This window comes from Callorhinchus milii, unplaced genomic scaffold (genome assembly GCF_018977255.1).
Source record: "Callorhinchus milii isolate IMCB2004 unplaced genomic scaffold, IMCB_Cmil_1.0 Scaffold16, whole genome shotgun sequence".
Classification (NCBI taxonomy): Eukaryota; Metazoa; Chordata; class Chondrichthyes; order Chimaeriformes; family Callorhinchidae; genus Callorhinchus; species Callorhinchus milii.
Window position 1 is genome coordinate 11,908,306 of NW_024704757.1, and position 22,368 is coordinate 11,930,673.

Sequence of the window (22,368 nt, forward strand, 5' to 3'; positions counted from 1 at the left end):
CTCTCTCGACGACCCGCCGCTCGCGCTCTTCCTCCTGACGTCACTGACTTGCCGTCGTGAGGGCTTTTATAAACGGTGTCGCAAACGCCGCCCGCAGGCGAGCGCTCGCGGGTCGCAAAGTGGGACAGGGCCGGGCGGACGCCTCACTGCCGTAAGGCGGAGTGGCTCCGGGGTTTCCCGCCCCCCGCTCGCAGGGGGTGGGAGAAGCCGTTGGCGCTCGCGGTTTGTATTTCGTTCGTCCGCGTCTCGTCGCTCCGACGGTTAGTCTCTGCTCTGCAGGTTTTTAACGTTGTGTTTTTTTTTACACACACACGCACACACACACCACTCTTCCTCACGGTCATCCTCGCGTTTGTTATCAGCCGCCTTGTCGCGTTCGTCGAGGCGTCTCGAAGCGCTTCACAGAATATCACCGCGCAGTGTAGTGACTGTAAAGTGAGGCGCTCCCGGGGCGCTAACCCCTCCCCCCTTCTCTCTCCCCCCTCTCCTCTCCCCTCCCCTCCCTCTCCCCTCCCCTCCCCTCTCCCCTCCTCTCCCCTCTCCCCTCCTCTCCCTCTCCCCTCCCCTCCCCTCCCCCCCCTCCCCTCCCTCCCCTCCCTCCCCTCCCCTCCCCCCTCTCCCCTCCCTCTCCCCCCCCTCTCCCCTCCCCCCCCTCTCCCCTCCCCCCCTCTCCCCTCCCCCCCCTCTCCCCTCCCCCCCCTCCCCTCCCCCCCTCTCCCCCCCCCTCTCCCCCGGGTGAAAGGCACTTGTATATAGATCAATGCAAGTTGTTGTTTGTGTATTATGTGTGGCGGCTGGCGTGGCGGGGCTCGGTGTGGTGTGGCGTGGGGTTAAGTAGGTGCGAGTTGACCGTCGAGGCAGGTCTGTCGTTCCTCGGGGAGTTTCGCGCGACCTCTCGAGGGGGTGGGTGTGAGGGGCCTGAGTTGCCTGTGGGAGAGAAGCGACGAACACTTGACCGCAAGGGAGACCTTCGCTTCTCATCGCCTCACCCCCTCCCTTAACCCCCTTTTGAGGATGGCCGCTGTGTAACTTTGCAGAGCGTCGAGCAGTTATAATAATAACAATAATAGTAATAACAACCCTTGCATATTAGTTTGGCGCCTCATCGCATCGTCGAGACGTCGCAAAGCGCCTCACGGAATTATACTGCGAAGCGTAGTGACTGTGTGTTTTTGCAGGTGAAACGCGGCAGGCGGCCAGTTGCGCGCACCTGCCCAGCGTCGGACCAATTCTTGGCATTCTGGCCGCAATTTTCCCAAGGCTTGAAAAGGGAGTGATTCCGCATGGAAGGAAAGGAGGGTGGGAAGTCTAGGCGAGCCGACAGATGGGGAGACTGGTTAAAAGTGAATCCTGATAACCTCGCACGGTTGTGGGAGTCTCATTGAATTCAAGCAAGGCATGCACGACAATGCAAACACTGAATAATCAGTCGAGTTGTTGAAAAGGGTGATTGATTCACGTACATTTAGGAAGTAAAAGGATTAGACACTTGGGAAGCAAGTGTTGCATGATGTGGGGGAATGAGATTAAAAAGATGAGAGGTGCTGTGAGTTTTCTTTAAATGGTGAAGCAGTCGAGTAAATATTCGAAGTTTATTTTCTGTCTGCCTATTTCTACAAGTACACTGCCTTCAAAATTCTTGAAACATTCAAGCTGAATTCTTACTGTGTGCGCATATTTATTGTGTTTGGGAATTGTACTGCCGTTCAATTGTGAAAACGCATTAGATATTTAGACTTCTTAAGAGTGCTCTTTTCCTGTCTTCTTATGATTATCACAATTATCACACAAGATACTTATTGGAAAGCTATTTGATGATTTCCCAAACTATAAAGAGGAGTAAATGTGTTATGCATGATTTTATATTATCCACATACAGGAGGAGCGTCTACAGCAGTATAATTCATAATTTTATTATCGCTACTTCTCGAAACACCTACTATGTGTGTATTGCATCAGAAATGTTCATTGCTTGAAATCAAATGGTTGTAGGTGCACAATCGTAGTTTTATTTTTTCCCCATAAAGTTAATTAAAAATTCTAAATAGCAATATTTACTGTTGGTTAAACAGCAAATGCCATTACAAATTAAATGTCATAATGTATTTACTGTAGTTTGTGGAACTTTTGCTGTTATTTTAGTCATGCACAAACTATTTTTCTTTATCTTAATGTGTGCTGTAGCAGTATAAATCAAAGTGATTTTAATTCAGCATTTAAAGTTCTACATGGCAAGGTCAGAATTCCAGCCAGTCCGTTTGGGAAAGTTTCACCTAACACTATCAGTACCATCTGTTTGTCGCAGTATTTTATTTTGTGGTTTTAAACTGACGTTCTTGCTGAAAGGAAAACAAACACAGTGTAGAGACCGGACTCTCACATATTAACTTATGCATGTAAAATTTGCTTTGATAAACCTGGGAAAACAGATATGCCTGTGCTTTGTACACACTATTCACTTAGGAAATGTGTATGCTCCATTGTGGGGCACCACAGCTTGTGGTAAAAATGCACCCCTCTCCCAGCTATAGACAACTGGCCGAATCTAAAAGAGACAGAGGAAAGACTGCTAAAAGGACAGTATGTTTTGTTGAAATTAACTGCAAAAGCCTTGTGCAAAAAAAATACTGACCCACTGTTTTTAATTTTTGGTACGACAGAGCTGTGCTTGTTGCACTGTTTTTTGTAAATCTTACTTTCAAAGTCTAACTTGGGTTTAAACTAAGTGTTTTGATTTTCATGTTGCTGAGCAGCTGGTGATCAAAATCGAGCACTTTATGCACTTTTTTCCCCCCTGTTCAACATTACAGCACTTGTGTTTTCTTGCGTGATGATGGGAAATTAGGATCTAAATCAAGACCACAAATGCTACAAAAAGGAAGCTTGCAGGGAACCCTATTTGCATTTGAATTTGCTATTTGTGGTGATCAATAGGTCCCTTTGTAAAATGAGCCTATTGTAAATGTGTGGTGAGAATGCGAGATGTTGTTAAAGATGCTGAAAGGCTTCTTTGCCTTCTCTCTGAGAATTTCTCACGGGGAGAGTTAACCATGTGTCAAGGGAAAATTTGTTGCAACCAGAATAGTTTGGGCACATGATTATTTACAAGAGTTTGTGTTGTCTTGTGAGCAACCAGAATATTAAAATATGTCCCAGGGTTTAAAGTTTCTGAAAGCTTTCTTACAAATGAGGAAGAGCCCTTTATGTATGATATTCTGCCCTCCTCCCTCCACCCCCTCCCTACATTTAATTTGGAAACAGATTTGTATTACTTTTTGCACATCCTCCAAATCCAAAATGTAGCAACAGAAGCCTGGATCATTAAGGATGTTTGCTTGCAGTCTTCAATTGATTTTTTTTATATTGCAGATTACATGTCAGAAAAATGGTCCTGGGTTTTGTTTAAGATATTCTGACATGCACATATTATAAAAGCTAAATTTACTGCTGCTTTGCAAGACATAATATTAAATTGTGTTTAAAACATTTGGCTCACAAGAAGGAGGCAGGTATGGAAAGACTAGTTTTTAATTTCTCCATTTTCACTCCACTCTCTTTAAAAGTGCTGGAAGTTCAATTCTGGATACCCACCAATACCTCACACAAGTTATTGTTAATGTATTAGGTTTAGACAGCAACTGCTGATAAAATTCAACCATTGATAGCAATAGAGCTGAGCTCAATCCAATCTTTATCTGACATCCAAACACAGCCAGCTGAGATCGGGTAAATCAGCACAGACTAGAAATTGATCCTGGAATGTTTTGGATCTGTGCAGCTGAATTTCACACAATACGATTGAGCCAATGCGGGAGCCTCAATTTGGGATTTTAACTAGGGTCCATAAGTGCTGTTAAAGCTCTGAATGTGTATCTACTGTAATAATGCAATATAATTGTTCGTTACTACCTAACTCCACTGGGAGAGCAAGCTACAGCACAGACAAGGGGGAAAGAACAGGGAAATGGGATTGGAGTACTGTATGTTTTAAAGAAATAAAAAATATTTCAGTATGACTTTATGTTCCTTTTTTTCATTGTCACAAGGCACCTAGTTTAATATAGTTCCCTTTATGTTGTGGGGTTTTGTGGAGGGGGGGAATGCATCTCTTAGGCAAGCATTTAATCATAGGTGTGAATGTCTCCGATTCATCCATATTCCAGATGTAGCACACACTTATGTTTAGATGGCACCTGTTACTCTATTCTCTTTGATTAGATAACTCATGAGCCATTAACCTGTTTTCTTGCAGTTTGTATAGTTTTCTCTTGAGATACAATAAGGCACTGTTCCTGTGGAGTCCTTTAGTTCAGTGGTTAGAGTAAATGGGAGACCTGGGTTTGATTCCCGGCAGGGCGAAACCTTGGGCAGGTTTCCTTATTCTACATGTCTGATAATATTGCAATTGGCTGCTGTGTTTCGCCCACAAATATACAGTCAATTCACTTCACAGTGTATTCTGTGAAGCGCTTTGAGACATCTAGAAGATGTGAAAAGCGCTATATCAAATGCAAGGATTATTATTATGCATACTTGTAATAAATAATGCTAATGTACAGTGCTGTACATCAGCAAATGTCTTGCTTGGTGCACTGGGTGGGACTCGCATGAAGTTGCAATAAATACTGTTAAGATAAAAATACATGGGGACACCCTAACTAGTATTCAATAAAGGTTTGAATGGGAATTCATAGTGGCAAATCCATCTGCTGGATGTTGGGTGCGACTGACTCATGGTCACGCCTCCTGGAAGCAAGGCTCCAATCTGAGAAACTGACTCAGAAAGATAATCCTAGTAATCCTTACATATAAAATAGCGCGTTTCAAGTCGGGAGGTTATCTCAAAGCACTTCACAGGAATATGTTGTAAAATGTAGATACTGTGTGTTTTGTAGGTGAATGGGTCTCGGGCTCAGGTGACTCACAAGATAACATGCTTAACAACGGAAAATCAGCAGAGTTGACCTTCTAAGGCAGTTGACTCAGTCTTCCAGTACCAGCAGTACCCCAATGCCTGGTTTAGGTCCCCGAGCCTTGACTCTTTCCAATGTGTGCCTAAACTTTCCGGGATTGGGGAAGCAGGATACATCTCTTTGAGAAGAGAGTGCGCATTTCACAACAGACAAATGGAAGCCATACGTAGAATAGTAATTTAGTTTGGGGACTCTTGAGTAGAGAGCTGGGTTCACGCTTGCCAGTTAGCTGGTAGATGAAAACAAATTCAAAGATACTAAAGGAAGTGCAGTCGATCTCAAATCGGAGGGAAACAATCCGAGAGTTCCTGGAATAGGAAAACATTGGCATGACGTGTAGTGAGTCAGCAGCCAGTGACTTTGAGTCATTGGCAATGAGTGAGCACAGTCAGTGTGGGCTGAGCCCAGTAAGTATACGTGTGTGTGTTCAGTGTGTATATACTGTGTGTGGGTGTGGGGGGTGGGGGTGGTGGTATTGTGTATATACTGGGGGTGGGGGTGGTATTGTGTATATACTGTGTGTGTGTTTCGGAGGGGGTTAGTGTGCATATACTATGTATGTATAAGGGGGGTTAATGTGTATATACTGTATGTATGGGGGGTTAGTGTGTATATACTGTGTATGTATGGGGGTGGGGGTTAGTGTGTATATACTGTGTGTGTATAGGAGGGGGTTAGTGTGTATGTACTGTGTGTATGTATTGGGGGTTAGTGTGTATGTACTGTGTATGTATTGGGGGTTAGTGTGTATGTACTGTGTATGTATTGGGGGTTAGTGTGTATGTACTGTGTATGTATTGGGGGTTAGTGTGTATGTACTGTGTGTATGAGGGTGGGGGGGTGGGGGTTCAGTGTGTTGTGTGGGGGAGGGGTTTAGTGTGTGACGTGTTCAGTGTTTGGAGGCGGTGGTGACGTCAGGCGCGGCGCGATTGGTTACATTGGTGGTGGACCAATCGCAGCCGAGAGTTGTGGTGGTTTGGATTTAAAGAGATCGGAACCGCCCGGACCCAACCCCAGCCAGAGAGAGAGTCAGCCAGAGAGAGAGACAGAGAGAGAGAGCCAGACAGCCAGAGAGAGAGAGAGAGAGAGAGACAGAGAGAGAGAGAGAGCCAGACAGCCAGAGAGAGAGAGCCAGAGAGAGAGAGCCAGACAGCCAGAGAGAGAGAGAGAGAGCCAGAGAGAGAGAGAGAGAGAGCCAGACAGCCAGGGGGAGAGAGAGAGCCAGAGAGAGCGAGAGAGCGACAGAGAGAGAGAGAGAGAGCCAGACAGCCAGAGAGAGAGACAGAGAGCCAGACAGCCAGAGAGAGAGACAGAGAGCCAGACAGCCAGAGAGAGAGACAGAGAGCCAGACAGCCAGAGAGAGCCAGGGGGAGAGAGAGAGAGCCAGAGAGAGAGAGAGAGCCAGACAGCCAGAGAGAGCCAGGGGGAGAGAGAGAGAGCCAGAGAGAGCGACAGAGAGAGAGAGAGAGAGCCAGACAGCCAGAGAGAGAGCCAGAGAGAGAGAGAGAGAGCCAGAGAGAGAGAGAGAGACAGCCAAGGGGAGAGAGCCATCCCCAGCCAGACAGCCAGAGAGAGAGAGCCAGCCAGACAGCGGGGGGGGGGGGAGAGACAGCCGGGGGGGGGGGGGAGACAGCCAGAGAGCCGGCCAGGGGGGGAGAGAGCCAGGGAGAGCCAGAGAGCCGGCCAGAGCGAGCAGGGGATCCTTGCCTTCTGTAACCAAGCGGCGGCCCACAGACAGACAGACAGACACAGACAGTCGGACGTCTCCCTCCCTTCCCGTCCCTCCTGTGGTCGGTTTGGTTTCATTGTTTTGTAGCAAAACTCACACAGACACAGACAGAGACAGACAGACAGACAGACGGGATGGAGTCTCTCGCCCACTCGGCAAGTACCGTCCTGTTACTGTATCGGGGGAACTGTGTCATTTTGTTGTTGTTGTTGATGGGGAAATGCTCCCAATTGCCAGTGAGTCCCAGTGAGGAGGGGGAGAGGGGGGACACTCGCTCCCTGATGGCTCAGCCTGTAACTGCTGCCTATAAAACCCTTTCCAGCCAAACGACTGACTTCCTTCCCTGTTTACTGCTAAGACTCATGTAAACCAAGTCCCAAGATTTTGCCACGTGTCAGATCTTAATATCGAGTCAGTACCTTCCCCCCTCTCAACCCCCCCCCCCCAAAACCCCCCCAAAACACCCCCCAAACCCCCCCATTCAAATCATTGTTAATGAAGGAAGGTGGGGTTGGGTGCAAAAAAAAAAGCCCAGAAGTTTAAAACCAGTATTTTTATTCTCATATATATATATATACATAGATATGTGTGTGTGTTTAAAAGAAAAATGTTTCGATTTTAAGATTTTTTTTTCCCAGTGGAAATAACTGGATGACGAACAATAGAGTCATTCGCTCTGTCTCAGTTTTGAACTCCCCTTGAAAAGAATCTCAAGGCCACGTCTTCTTGCCCGAGCTTTTATTTTCAATCGAATCGATGTGGTCCTTCAACCCGGTTTGCTTTGGGGTTTTTATTTTTTTTTAAAAAAAAAACAACTTGGGTCGAACGTGTTGCAGTTTGCACAAGGTTTCTCTTACCGGTTTGGCTTCGGTGGCCTGGGGTTAAACAGCAAATCTCTCTGCCGCAAGAGTTGTCAGGTCAGTTCTATCGAGACTGGAGACCATTGCAATGAGTTTGCTAAATATTACTGTGATGCAGAGCGCAAGTGTTGGTTGGGACCAGGTTTGACTGCCTTGTGACCACACCGTTATGATCCCGGTCAGTTTCTAACTCGAGTTGTCCAAGCGGTTGACGTCACAAAATACACAGGGAATCCACTTTACAATCTATTCTGCGAAGCGTTTTGAGACGTCTCAATGACCTGACAAGGCTCTATATCAAATGAAAGGATTATTATCATCACGGCGTTTTTTTTTAAACCAGTGAATCAGAACTGTTTCCCATTGATGTTTCAGCCTTGTTTATCAGCCATTGGAGTTGGAAACGCTTAATTTCTCTGACGTCTGGTAATATGATTCTAACGGCAGTGTACTGTGTTTACGCAATGTATTTACAGAGGGTTTGAACCAACTGTATTGCCATCAAATTGGACCAGACACAGTATACAATTCCTTGATAAAGTGATATCGCGATCTTACCCTTATTATATACAGAGATGAGTCTTGAGGTGGGCTTAAAAAATGTATTGGGGTGGGAGGGGGGGCTCTGGGGTGGAGTTCCAGATAAATCAGTGTTAAAAGGGAGTGCACAATAGCGTAAGTTCAGCAAATCTGTGGGCTAATCAAATGAAGGTTTGGGGATGGCGGGCCAAACGTACCGGTCACTTGTCAAATTGCTTTGATTTTCATCTCAAATCACTGTGGTTGGAGAGTAATTTTGTCGAACGTGTCCCGACACTGCCCACCCTCGAATCCCGATGATTTCCTTGGATCAAGTGGAGGTGGAGGTGATATGTTGTGAAATTCTAACTGTAGCTTCAAAGTTACAGCTGATGTTTTATCAAGCACCAGTGTAAGGTATTAGCAACAATTTTCATGTGATTTTCACTGAAAAAGATTCAACAGTTTTACCCGAATAAGTGAGTTTGGTACAGAATTGCTGTGTAACGTTCTTGATCCACTCAGGGAGTTTTGGGGGAAGTTGTAAAGCATTCTAAAGCAATTTATAAACTCTTCCTGGTGCAATCTGTTATAATTGCTCTGTTATAATTATAATACATTCTAAATATGTTATAATTGCTTGAAGACACTGAAGGATTAATTGTGAGCTGTGTCAGCTGACCCCTGAATGAGACACTGAAATGAATCCATTGTAATTTTGTCGAGGAATTTGCTGTACTCATTTTAAGCAATTTTTCTGAACCTGTTCACACCATTGTCTCAATTTTCCGTAAAAGCTGTTGCAAAACTTGTTTGCAATTATTTTAAAAGCACTTGATTCCCCCCCCCCCCCCCCCGTCATATCATAAGGTCCAGATCATAAGGTCCCAACTTGAAAACAGTTTTAATCATGGGTTTATCAACTTCCCCAATTTTAGTTTACTCAGAACTCATTAATCCTTTAAGGACTTTCATAGTCTTCTGCTCCTATTCTCTCCAGTCTTGTTCTGCAACTTTACATGAATTTGATATTTGAGTCATGAAGGCCCATCATGTGCTGTTCTTACAGTACATCAGTGGTGCATTTTTAAGGTGAATCTTGGCTGCGTTGTAAGTGTGTAAGCCATTTAGCTTTTTGAGTCTGTTCCTCCATTTTGTCAGATTGCCCGCTATTCCTTTTCTCCTTATTGCTTAATTCATTCACTTCTGAAGTACATATTTCAGGAGTGTATGGTATGTTTTTCACGTAAGCCAAATGATGGGTGAGGTTCTGATGTTGGGTTGTCCCGAAGTACAGAATGAAGTGTGGGAGAGAAATATTCCTTTATGATGTGGATTTACTGTCTGAATCTGCATAATAAACTAAACAAAAGCAATAATGCATTTTTCTTAAAACATTTTTTAAGAAGCATTGAGGCCGCCTTTTAAAAACAAGTCGTCTGAAATACTTGTTTACAAAAAACTTTGTAACTACTTTCAGGCTATTCACAATTTCATGAAGCTTTGCGCTTGCGGTTTCAGTGTTGTCAACTGTGTGGTACATACAGCTTTTCAAAGCTCCTTCAGTCATCTTGTGCTGCGTTCTTATTTTCAAGAGAAATAGGCTTTGGGCAAGATTTATTGCCAGAAAACTAAACAGAATTCATTTTATTAAAAATAAATGAACAGAAATAGCCGTCAGTGTTGCTATTTTCTGTTGCTGATGACACTAACGTCACTGTAAGTTGCTTGCCAACAGTTACTTGTCTGGTGACTGGGATAGCTGAACGTTTGCCTGGCTAAGTGAGGTTGTCATGTCAAAAGAATGATGTTCACAGAATACGTTTACTTTTACCCCTCATAATAGTGTGCATTAATTTCTCATTTTATCCTTGAATGCTGACTCTAGGGAGGTTTCGCAATGGATGAATTGGAAAATCAAACATTTAATTCAGTGGCAGAAGAAATTGGTTACTGGAAGGAATTTGCACTGAAGTACAAACAATGGTAAGTGTGTGTGTGTTTGAATAGACGAGGGCTGCATTGGGGGGAAACCTTTTGACCTAAAATCTTTGGAATATTTAAAATAAAAAAAACTATTTGTCCTGTTTTCTTCAGTGCACAAGAGGCTCGGGAAGAGCTAATTGAGTTTCAGGAAGGAAGTCGGGAACTGGAAGCTGAACTGGAGACTCAGTTAGAGCACGCTGAAAGTAGAAACCGGGACCTATTGTCCGACAACCAGCGGATCCGTAGCGAACTCGAGTTATTCAAGGTACGTTTGTTGGACATGCAAAACGTTGCCCCTTTGTGTAATTGTAGAAGGGAGTGTTTTTGTTGCACTCCTTTAATGCTGTAAAGGTGAGGGGTATTATTGATGATAATGCAAAAGTGTCTCTGTCAAGCAACTCCTTGGACAGGATCCCTCTCGTCTTCCCTCCAGCAATTATACTATTTTTGGCGTTGGGAGTGTAACGTGCAGGCGCAGCTAATGCTCAGCCTGTGTTGGTGTAAGGAAAGCTGCGTTTGAAGATATTTCTTTTAATGCTTATAATTGCTACTGATGTGAAGTCTGTCTTTTATTTACAAAAATGGTCTTCTCTACTATTTTCTACTGATTTGTTGTTTTGCGGTGGGGTGGGGGTAGGAGAAAGAATCTTCCAAGTGGGTCAACTCCTTTCAGTCAGTAGGAAACTCGCGAGCAGCAACAGGAGGCTGGTAATTATAGGGACATCCCTGTGCAGGAACCACTACTGGCATTGCTCAGTGGAGGAAGTAATGACAGTGGCACTTCCTGAACATGTGGACATGGTCTGTGTGCGCGTGCAGTGAGTGATGTTGACTGTGACCTGACTGCCTACAAATCGTTTTATTTTAGCTAAAGCCGAAGCACACAAAGTGATGTCAACCACTGCCTAATGTCCCTGAGCATTTTCCCGAGCTTTGCTATAACATGTGGCCTGAGGCATTATAATTAAGAATTATATAATAATCCTTATATTTGATATGGCATGTTTCATGGGAGGGCATCTCAAAGAATGTACTAAGAAATGTACTGACAATTTTGTAAGGGAATATTTGACCCAGGTGACTGATGTTATTATATGACAGTTATTGTCAAGTACTCCATACATATATATGTGAAAGACTCTCCCGCTGCATTTGTGACCAGCAGCAATGCTTTTTGGATGCACTGCCACACACATGAGGCTATCAGTGACTTGAATCCCAATCTCGATCATCCCTACAGTGTAAATGTTTCTGCTTTTCGTGTGGGTCATTCTAGCGACTTTGACTATCATAACCAATGTGCCTTTATTAGTTAAAAAAAAACTACCTCTTTGACCTCCCTTTGGCCCCATCCTCCCCTCTCGACTCTGACCCCGTTACAATAAAATGCTCAGACATTTTCCTTTGTGAAGGGTGCTATATAAATGCAGGTTTGTGTGCCAAAATCTGGGTTGGGTTAGTTTTTGTGGCTTCTGCTACTTGCTGGGAAATGGGTAGATCATGTCCAAACACCTCTCGCAGCAGAAAGAGGAGACCTTTGTTTTGTCTCTTCATTTTACACTAGATCCAAACCTGGACTGCAATGCTGCACTGCACCATCTTGCCCTTTTAGTCCTTCAGATCACGGTGTGCAGTTTTGTTTCACATCAACGAAACTAGTGATTGGTTATTTATATCTGTGCCTGAGGAATGTGATTCTGCGGGAGTGGTTTTGTAGTGCTTGTGCTGATGTAGCTATATATTCAATTTCCAAATAACCCTGAAAAATGCTGTTTCATACCTCCGCAAATTAGTCAGTGCCATGTGTGTCATCGCTCCCATTTATGCGGGTTCAGTGCCATCATTTAGGCGCCGTGTGTGCTCAAATGCACGTGTTCTAATTCAGTAGAACGGTCTCGCTGCTTGTTAGCTTAGATTACCTTTATATAAGAAAAACAAAGTTGACCGTTGAGTTTCCCAAGGCCATTTGGCGCTTGAAATCTTTTCACTGGGCGGGTGGTTAAAGAGAGAATTGGCAGTAGGAGCAATGTATCTAATTTGGATTGCATGGCTTGTAGTTAGTGTGCACTGGCTGACTGCCATTCGAGCAGTGGCATGAGATCCGACCTCTGTGTTCGGTCCAGTTAGTGCTGGTGCTGATCTGGCAATAGTTCAGGTAGTTAACAGTGGCGAAGGGAGGTCAGACCTTCTGAATGGCGCTGACCTGCAACTATCACCGTAAACGTTATCAGATTTATTTTGTTTCACAATTAAGCACTTTGATTATTCCTTTGTGCCGACCGGATAAAGCAAAATGACATTTGAAAGAATAATAGGCTCCAGCCCCAGTCGGTGCCCTTTGATTTTCTCATATCCCGAGTTTATCATTGAATTAATAATAATAATCCTTGCATTTGATATAGCTCCCTATCACGTCTTCAAGACGTCTCAAAGCGCTTCACAGAATATACTATAAAGTGAATTGACTGTATTTTGTGGGCGAATAAAAAGCTTCAAAAGTCACAACTGTACCTTGTTACACAGAACACAATATGCCAACGGCAACCGCTTGGAATTGTTTTTATAGGAAGTGTATCTCTTTATGCACGGTTGAGGTTGTCATAAATTCTCAACTGCTGTTCTCAGGTTATGGTGAACAAGTTGGCGTTGGAAGAAGTGAATGCATCCCTTTCTAAAGCAGGGCACAGAGACATTATTAATTCTGTTGCCCCAATGCAAACAAGTGGCGAAGAAACAGGGAGTTCATTGATGCTAGAATCAGCTGGACAGTCAGCTGGGTGCTTGTTTGTGCTGATCATATGGTGGTGGGGGGGGTGTGATATGAAGAAATGGAACGTTTCCAATCAGTTTTAAGTGGAAGTGACGGATAAGATCTTTGGTTGGAACCAAATCGAGTAGAAAAGCTTGATTATCAAATGCAAGGATTAGAAGCTGGAAAGGCTATTTTGAAACCGAATACTGGAACAATGTTTCTGGGGCAATTTTCACGCTGCTGTTAAGTATGGGGTGACCTTTCAGGAATAACTGAATTTTTTTGTTCTACTTTTAGACTTGCCGAGGTTTAGTTAAGACTTTAGGCGGAACGGATCTTTTGGTTCGTTTGAGGCCACCGTGGTAGATGGCACGTGACGGTGATGGAAGGCACTGAGAATATCATAGGGTTTTATTTTTGGTCCGGAACAAAATAACAGCTTTTTAAAAAAAGATGTTCTCAGCCTCCGAGTTGAACAATCAACTGAGTCTTGCACACAAAGAATGGCTGTACTGGTGTGAGAGGTCGTTGCAGGCAAACAAATTGTTTTCACAAAATAGCTAAGGGGTTTAAGATACCAAAGCTGTTTGTGTAACACATGTCCTTATTTTATTGCTGATTCTTTCGGCCTGCTGATGCTACCAGTGGTGCTTTATCTAATCTAATATTAAGTGTCTTCTTTCTTTATGTTGAAATAGTTTTAAACAGGAATTTGGTTTTGTAATCTTGGAGAGTGAATCGCGGCTACCTATTTGGCTACGGAAGGCATCACAGCCTTGCGACCCATACATAAGTTCGAGTCACTTCAAGGCCAATAGTAGCGCTCTCTCTGCTTCTGTTAGTTCTGATCCATGTTGTAGATTGATGTTCTTTTAGTGATCAGTGCCGGCCTTATTGAGGCTTCCACCTTTTTCTGTTTCTATTCCAATCCTTTGAAATGTGCTAAAGGAGTTTGCTTTCTGTAAGTTGGCTGGTACTTGGTGCTTGGAAGCAGATGAAGGGAGACTGTCTGTGGCAATCAGCAGCTATTTAGGAGAAGTTAGGCCTGTATAAGTCCAGTGAACTGTCTGACTGACTGCTTCTGAATCGGCTATAACCAAAAGGGCTTTCTTGAAAAGAGCGACTTTCATTATGTGCTGCCTCATTAACCACAGGGCCCTGACAATGGAGAGGCTTTTCATGCAGAACATTTGAGGAAAGTTATCAGGAGTAGCTGCACAGGGCAATTTTCTTAAACCTTTGGTCTAAACTTTAAGAGAAATTGAGAGCAATCTGTGATGGTAGAAAAAACGCATTCTGGGCCAATTCTACTGAATGCCCATCAGTAAAATCCTGTGAAGTGCTTTAAAACAACTTGACAATGTGATAAGGTCCAATATCAATTGCGGGGATTATTTAATATATTCCCACGTGTGTTAGTGCCAGACCATTACCCACCCAGACATAGGGCTTTCCCTCACGTTGCCTGGAATGGCTATTCTTCTCCATATTTATACATGGCTTGCTTTCTAACATTTAAAGTACCTTTTTTTGTGCATACTGCTTAAAATGTTGCACTGTAAATTTTAGTTTGAAATATAACGTGTGTTGCATTGGATTTGGGTCCTGGGGAAGAGCAGGAATGACTGCTTATTTGTTGTGTTAAGCTGTGCTCTGGCTTCTGTGTTGTGCGATGATTTCCGTTCCATTTCTAAATCTTGCACTTAATTTCAGGAGAAGTTCGAAGCACTTCATTCGGAGGATTACAAGCGGACCACAATGCTGCAGGATGAACTCACTCAAACCACAGCTATCAAAGATCAACTGCAGAAGTATATTCGAGAGCTGGAGCAGGCAAATGATGACCTGGAGCGGGCAAAAAGGTAAAGGGCTACAGTGAGTTTATAATGATGATCCTTGCATATGGTAATCATAATAAATCTTGCATTTGACATAGCATTTTATCACGTCGTTGAAAAATCTCGAAGCACTTGACAGAATAAATTGTAAAGTGGATGGACTGTGTATTTTGTGGGCGAAACGCAGCACTCGATTACACCCAGCGGTATCCCACCTCGTCTCAAATCCCTCCCTCTACCACTCTGGCTCACTCCTCTGCCCCATTCATTCAATTAATGGTTTAGTTGAATCGACAAACATTTCTTTGGGGGGTGGGGAGGGTGGTGGGATTTTGTATCCTTTGGAGATTTTAAAGTTGGAGAAAGGAGCTCCAAATGCGTGAACTGAGAACGTGCCAAACTCACTCTCTCTCTCTCTCTCTCTTACACACAATAAAACCACGACAAAGGTCTAAAACTGGCTAGAAAGATTTGGCAGGAACTGTGAGGGGATTAATTATAAACCATAATTCAGAGTGATTTGGATCTCAGTTCCGAGTTCTTTGGACTCGTTATTTAATCTGGTGAAAGTCTCTTTGTGACTGCCGTGATGTATATCCTCAATGCCCTTTGAATCTATTCGCCCTCCTTTTTTGTCTTCCTGCAACAGAGCGACTATTATGTCGCTGGATGATTTCGAACAGCGTATGAACCAGGCGATTGAGAGGAATGCGTTCCTGGAGAGTGAACTCGACGAGAAAGAGACACTGTTGGTTTCAGTACAAAGGCTAAAAGATGAAGCGAGAGGTTAGTTTATTTTTTAAAAAAAGGAAAAAACAAATTCACTGTAAGGAATATTTCTGTTAAATTCACCAACATTGCTTCGAGGGTACATTGAAACTCTCGTCTCTTACTGCTAGATCTGAGACAAGAGCTGGCAGTGCAACAGAAACAGGAGCCTATCAGGAAACCTGCAATTGCCTTGCTGGAGACTGAGAAGATTGACCCAGCCACACAAACATCTGTAACAACACCTGCAACACCACTGACGTGTAAAAGGCCCAACAATGTGTTCGCCACACCTGGATTGCTTACAAAAAGTAAGTACAGACACCCAATTTTACACTTAAATTTAAGTTGAGAAGAATCTTACATTTATTTTTGTCTCCTTGTTTATTTGTCGCTCCTTGAGGACCTTTTGGCTATGGTTCCACAGGTTTCACATATTGCCCTTGAGCGCCTAACCCCAGTGGCCTTGAAAGAAAGAAATTTGATCATTTTCCTCTCCCTGATCTTGGGCATTGACCAGTTTTACCCCCCCCCCCCCCCCCCTGCAAGTTATCTTTGGGTCAGGTATCCATACTGATTGGAAATAAAACCTGGGTTTGTCACAGTTCATCTACTCGCTGGTCCCAATCTTGGTTTCCCTGTGTACTAGAAAATTCATTACCAGGAACTTACTTTTTGATTCATACCAGTTCGTGTTTTAATGTTGTTTTCCAAACCATCACGTGTGTCTATTAATAAACCTTTCTTTTTTTTGTCAAGGTATTCCCGAAGGCTACAACAGCACTCCTCTAACTCCGTCAGCCAGAATATCTGCACTTAACATAGTAGGAGACTTGCTTAGGAAAGTTGGGGTAAGAATTGCGACCTTTTTAAACACCGTCTTCTGTGATTTCCAAAGTCCCCTCGACATGCTCTCCGACCTCAACAGATTTATGATTGAATTGTACAAAAACTAAGGCATGGGTTGCGCTCCCACTGTGGGAGAGACTGTTTATACTGTTCCTATGGCTTGGCTGTAGCAATACTTCACCTCTCTGATTTGAGAAGCACGGTTTTAATAGAAGTGTTCGCAAGTCTTTTACCCCCTGTTTTTTTTTTCTTGTTTTTTTTACTCACGCCTTCCACCGTGAAAGTGGTACTGAACCAATACTGGTCTGAAATGTTATTTTTATAAGAATCTCTACTGCTTTCGTCGAGCACTAATCACTTGCATTTTAAAGTGCAAAAAGTTTCTTGTCCTAAATTGTTTGCACTACTGCACTACTTTTCTTTTTTAAAAAAAATTATAAGTAACACTACGTGCATTTGACTGACTTGCTCTGACCTGACTTGATCGATCTGTTGTATTGCGTTAGCCAGAAGGTGGATCCTTGGAACTCTTTGAGTTACTTAAATGTGCAATTATTTCCAATTCAGAGTCTTTTGCCTGGGCCATTAAGTCAACAGTAGCTGTTAATGCCCCATTGACGTTGCAGCTCTGCTGATGGCAGGGGCTCTGCAATCTGAACAAGGTGACGCTGTTGCTCTCAAGGCACGTGCACTACCGGTGGCTCTTCATCCCGGAGGCAGTCACACCCATGTGTCACCATATGCACTGGCTGTCACTTTTATCTGGCATCTGGCTGACCTGCTGTGTTGTTTCCACATTCCTGCCTATATGGGGGCTTCCAAACCTGCAGAGATTTCCAGTTCACATCCAACCCTCCCCAGAAATCCTGCAGAAATGTGTTTGCAGCCTGGGGTTGGGGAGGGGGGCTTAGGGGAGCTTGCGATCTGGAAGTCACTGTGGGTGCAGGAATTCCTACAACAATGTTCATGTTGTCACCTTGCCTTAGAATTGCGTCCCCTGATCCTGTGAGCAGGCAGCACCCCTGCACTTTGTCAACTTCAGGCTGTTTCAGAACCACTTCTGCACCTTGACCTTCCTTCCTGCAGTGTAAACAAGGTGCAAGTTGGAGCGTTTCTGTACTCTGCCTGGTTGAGATTCTGTTTTCTTTTTGTTTGTCCCACGCTCTGCTATTCTGTGCATCCATCTGTATTCCGTGTAGCTGCACCGTGTTTCCCGAATGCCAATCAGCTCCACGGAAGAACCTGGTTGTGCGTTGTCCCACCGAGTTCCTCAATCTGTACTTCTTACCTTAGAGTGAAAATAAGTTGGCAGAGCCGATCTGCACATTTTTTAAAAAAGACAAACCATTCCAGCTATTTTTATGTATTGTGCATTGGCAGCTTGGTGGGCAGTGGTACTGTTGGGCGGAGCACAGATGTCATTTGAAGCTGTCAGACTGAGATCCTCCCACGAGAGGGTCTCGTTGACCTTCAGTTGACTCAAAAGTAGATGTTCGGGATGGTTTTAAAGAAGCAAGTGCCTGGATTTCTGGAGGAATTTGCTTCTCATTTCTGCTCCCACCGTTGAGTTGTTTGTAATCTTACTGGGATAAACAGGCCATTTGCAACCCGTCTAATCCCATGAAAGAAATCCACTGCCAACATGACATGCCTTGTGGCATTACCATTGGGAAGAGATGGTGGCATTTTAGTTTTACATCGAAGAGGGAGTTGGGGCTATCAGACTTGGGTTTGTCAGGCGAGCCCACTGCTGGCTAGAGCAGGGGATTTCAGCAATACAAAGTGCAAGTAGTCTGTTTACTGGTATAGAATTGGGATTCTAAACTGATGTAATACTCTGATGCTGTCTGCCTGCTTCTTCACTTCCCGAGCCTGAGGTTCAGTGTGGCAATTGCAGCTTATGGAGCGTTCTTGTTGCTTAGCTAACGTTTTGTTAAGTTAAGCTCTTTGGCTGGACAATTACTGTAGTTTTGAAATGGTGTCCATCTACAGAGTATCTCTTTTCAAAGTTACTCTTATGCACTTAAAAAGTGTGTCAATTTTTTTTCTACTGAAGTCTGTACCGTTATCTGAATTTGGAAAGTTAACGATTTTGAGAACTATTTTTTAAAGAGATACTGCAACTGTAGAGCCGTGATCAGTTGACCTTGTTATCCTAGTCGCTGTGAACTGGACCTAAAGGATCTATTGGCACTGAAGTCTACACCTGGCTTTGAGAACCTTGTGTTCCGATATATTGTTTGTAATCTTTATTGTGTATTTATGGAGGCAGTTATGTGACTGGAGAAATAAACTGCACTATTTAACTGTTTGGCTGTTCACTAATGTGTTGCTCATCACAAAAGTGCCCTCGGATTTGGTGGCTCAAAGGGATCGGTCTTGAAATAATAAACACTCGCACTAATGGCTTGTGGTTGGGGATTGTGAATCGCACGCAGGCGAGGGCAGCTACGAGGGCACAAAAACTGGAAGAAAATAATTCTTTGTCCAAACGCCATGAGCATGCGCTTGGGCGGGGAGAGGGAGGTAAAGGCTTGTCATACGGAAACGCTATGAACGTAGGAAGAATGTTAAATTGCTTACTGCAATATACTGCAATGAAAATTCTCCATTGTTCTGTGCAAGTGACTTACTTTCACCTCCCAGTTTTCCAGGCTTGCCCTCGATGATGGGATCTTGTGTAATCCATTGTCTCACATATTTACTGCTCCTTCCGAGTCGAGGAATGATGCAGTGACAGCAAATTATTTTTCTATTATTTTCTTCAAATAGCATTCCCTGAAGGCAAGCTGTTGCCAGGTGGCAACTCCTCACCTCTACAAGCATCTACTGCGTGCAGCAAGCCCAATCTCTTCCACAGACTAGTTTTATTTTGTTCTATCATGGACCGTGCCAGCTGTATTAATTTCCCAAAAGGTGGTGTCTAGAATAATAATTAATCCTTGGATTTGGTATAGCTCCTTTCACATCGGGGATGTCTCAAAGCGCTTCACGGGATTTACTGCAGCGTGGAGTGACTGTGTTTGTAGGGCGACTTGACAACCAACTCGCACCACAGCAATGTCTCACAAATGGCCATGAAACCCGGAAGGTGGTAAACTTCCAAAAAGACAGTTTTGACATCCTCTGTGACCATTATAAATCCATAACGCCAATCCAACATTACATCCTGCATTATTTAATTTAACCTGCAGTTTTGTGCCAATGATGATATTTCAGAAAGGGTGGGGGAGGGCTGATACATTAAACACACTTTTATGTTCTTCTCCTTTTCCCATGTTACATGATATGTACAGACTCCTGTTGGGATAAAGCTTCCATAGGCACTGACTGTTATCCAAGTTGCTGTTCTTGGAGTGTGAGCAGTCAGCCAGTTGCCAACACTCTATTTGACCGCAGTGATCAAACTTATTTCAACATTTTCACGATTTTCAAGCAGGGGTTGTCAGATAGCAATCGGGCCTGGAAAACCCTGGTGCATCGATTCGCCCTTTTTAAGTTGATTTTATATAAAAGAACAATAATTCTACTAGGTTTTGAGTGGCGGGGGCGGGGAGGGAGATGAGCTCAATCTCTCTCGGGCTACATTGGCTATAATCCAAGGCACTGTTGGTAGATGAGAGACTGCTTGCGGAGGATAGCTCGCATGGAAAGAATGAGGAAGACCGTACCTAAATGTAAGTAAGGCAGCATTTCTCGTCTGATGGCAAGACTCGGACGGACTCTGGCCACTCAGACGACGATGGTGGAGGGGAATTTGCTTTTGAAGTGATGGTTTATGTGATCGTTGTGTGGCTTTTGTTTCAGGCGCTGGAATCCAAGCTTGCATCCTGTCGGAATTTTGTCTGGGATCAATCTCCAACCCGGCCGTCCGCTCAATTTGGGAACAGTACAATGAAGGATAACAATGACAACCGGTTGCACAAAGTCGGTGTAACCCAGTACGACAAAGGGTTGGTAACACCATTGTTTCAACAAACTATCAGGCGTTGATTAATGGATTGCATGGACAGCTTGAAGTTGGTTCCCTAGCTCTGAAACTTTTCTGAGATTTTTCAGGGGGAGGAGAGGTGGAAAGAAGAGTGAGAGAGAGAAAGGTTCCTCATTTCAAAAGAAACAGAATCTCAGGACCTCTCCCAAATGACCATTATCCACAGGGAAACTTACATGGTGAATATTTGCAAACCAGCATCCTCTTCTCCCCAGCTTCAAAATACACAGTAGTCTTTTGGACTTGCCTTAATAGCTCTCTGCTCCTTGGAGTTTCTCTAAAAGAGTCCTGGAAAATGCTGAAGGGGAGGGAATATTCAAAATAGTACCTGGTTTATGTCGGTAGGTTACAGTGAATTGCAGCTAAACATGGCCATGTTTCGTGCTTAGAAAAGTCAGTTGGTGTTTCTATCAGAAAGAAACTGATGTTGATCAAGTCTCTTGACTTCAGACTTTCACTGTGTGAGCAATCCCAGGATTGTGTGCAATGGATGTTCAGGACTTTATGTTATAAATCAACTAATTTAGCCTCTAAAGAAAAAAGGCTTCTAAAGAAATGAGTTTAACAATGCTGGTTTATTTTATTAGATTAATCCATAACTTATCTAGTACACGGGATGAAATATTGCACTGCATGAAGGTGGATTGCCTTTTTTTTGCCTTGTGCCCTCTGTCAGGATGCCTTACTCTTTCTGCCATTTTCCCACTTCCCTTTCCCCTCGACCCTTACCCAATAGTCCAGGCAGGATGGGGAACTTGCTATGATGCAGCTCAGCAGCTTACGCTAACGTGCTGTGCTGCAACAGCACAATGAATGTTTTGGTCTTGTTGGTGCTGAAGTCCACATCGTCTCTTAAATGGCTGAGCATTGAAGCGAGTTGAATGTATTGTTACTCACGCGGAGTGATTGTATTTTCAGGTTAAACAAACGGCTGGAATTCGCAACACACACTCCAAAAGTCAGCACGCAAGCCACAGTGTCTCCCCAGGGAGTGGTCAAAATCTTACTTTGAGCGCCTTGTCCATTTGAGCGCGTTCATTTTTGTTTGTTTGTTTGTTTTCTTACAGTGTTTTTTACATGGATATTTTTGTAACCGAGCTATTTAGGTGCCAGTTGCGAGGTTAGTAAATGAAGAGTTTGATTTTCGTTGTTCCTTATTTTCAGTGGAGGTTGAAGTGAAATAAGATGGATCTTTCATATTGAAGGGGTTTGGCCTGTTTCATTGCAGTACTGTATTGTACTTAGCATCGATGCAAGTGGACTGAAACTCATATTCAAAGGCCCCAAATCGACAGTGTTTGAGTCTTTCTATTGACCTCTGTTTCAATTATCATTTTACGGTAACTTCCTTAATTTAAGCATGCTACCGTGAGGGAATAGTGGAACATGTGGAAAGGCCAAATGAAATCCAACCTGTATAAAGAGTAATTTGTACAAATTTTCTTGCATAATTGTTGTACAGTAATTCCCGTATTAGCTCCGGTAGCTTGAGCTCTTATATATATAGGTTCTTTTTTTAAAAAAGATTATTAGATCTAAGTTATTGACGTCACTAATTGGCACTTAAAATGTTAACATTAGTCACTGGCACATTTTTTTAACAAATATAGAGAAAAAAGTATTTTCGCGTAAACCTGAATGGCTATTGAATATTCGGGTATGTCAGAAGTTGATCTTCTTTGACCCCCATTGTCTGTTGATCCCAATTTGCATTTGGCACATTTGATGCTGTTGGTAAATATCCTGTGGCTGGGAATGGGAAATAAAGGAGGAAACTGTTCAAATGACATGCATTGCTTTTTTGTTACGAATATTACCCACAACTTGCTGCTACTTTGGCTGTCAATCCAAACAAATGATTGCATTGTTTCTGACCAACTGGAGGTAAGCACCTTAACCACGTGAGTACAGTAGGAAAATAATAATAATAATCCTTGCATTTGATATATAGCGCCTTATCACGTCTTTGAAATGTCTGTCTCAAAGCGCTTCACAGAATAAACTGAAGCGAATTGACTGTATATTTTGTGGGGAAAACACGGTAGCCAATTGGCACAGCAGTGACCCACAAACAGTCATGTATACAGAGAAGCCTTGGGAATG

The 22,368-nt window shown here is 43.5% G+C and overlaps 1 protein-coding gene across 3 annotated transcripts; it reads left to right on the plus strand.

Moving 5' to 3' along the window:
- The first annotated feature begins 143 nt into the window (after positions 1-143).
- nde1 (nudE neurodevelopment protein 1) lies at positions 144-22,052 on the plus strand. 3 transcript variants are annotated; one of them, XM_007893717.2, is made up of 9 exons: positions 144-260; positions 9,970-10,067; positions 10,179-10,332; positions 14,533-14,681; positions 15,307-15,443; positions 15,557-15,736; positions 16,185-16,276; positions 20,082-20,227; positions 21,184-22,052. In XM_007893717.2, the coding sequence occupies exons 2-9, from the start codon at positions 9,982-9,984 to the stop codon at positions 21,275-21,277; spliced, it is 1,038 nt and encodes a 345-aa protein (XP_007891908.1). In that variant the 5' UTR covers positions 144-260; positions 9,970-9,981; the 3' UTR covers positions 21,278-22,052. The 3 variants fall into 3 exon arrangements, with proteins under 3 accessions (XP_007891908.1, XP_042197161.1, XP_007891910.1); XM_042341227.1 differs by lacking the exon at positions 144-260 and adding an exon at positions 6,620-6,857; XM_007893719.2 differs by lacking the exon at positions 144-260 and adding an exon at positions 7,416-7,619.
- Positions 22,053-22,368: the final 316 nt, after the last annotated feature.

Bases quoted from the DNA above. Each gene is read 5' to 3' on its own strand.
- nde1 (XM_042341227.1), top strand. From the start codon at position 6,837: ATGGAGTCTCTCGCCCACTCG. The intron at 10,068-10,178 runs GTAAGTGTGTGT...TGTTTTCTTCAG, and splicing joins GCACTGAAGTACAAACAATG to TGCACAAGAGGCTCGGGAAG. The intron at 15,444-15,556 runs GTTAGTTTATTT...TCTTACTGCTAG, and splicing joins GCTAAAAGATGAAGCGAGAG to ATCTGAGACAAGAGCTGGCA.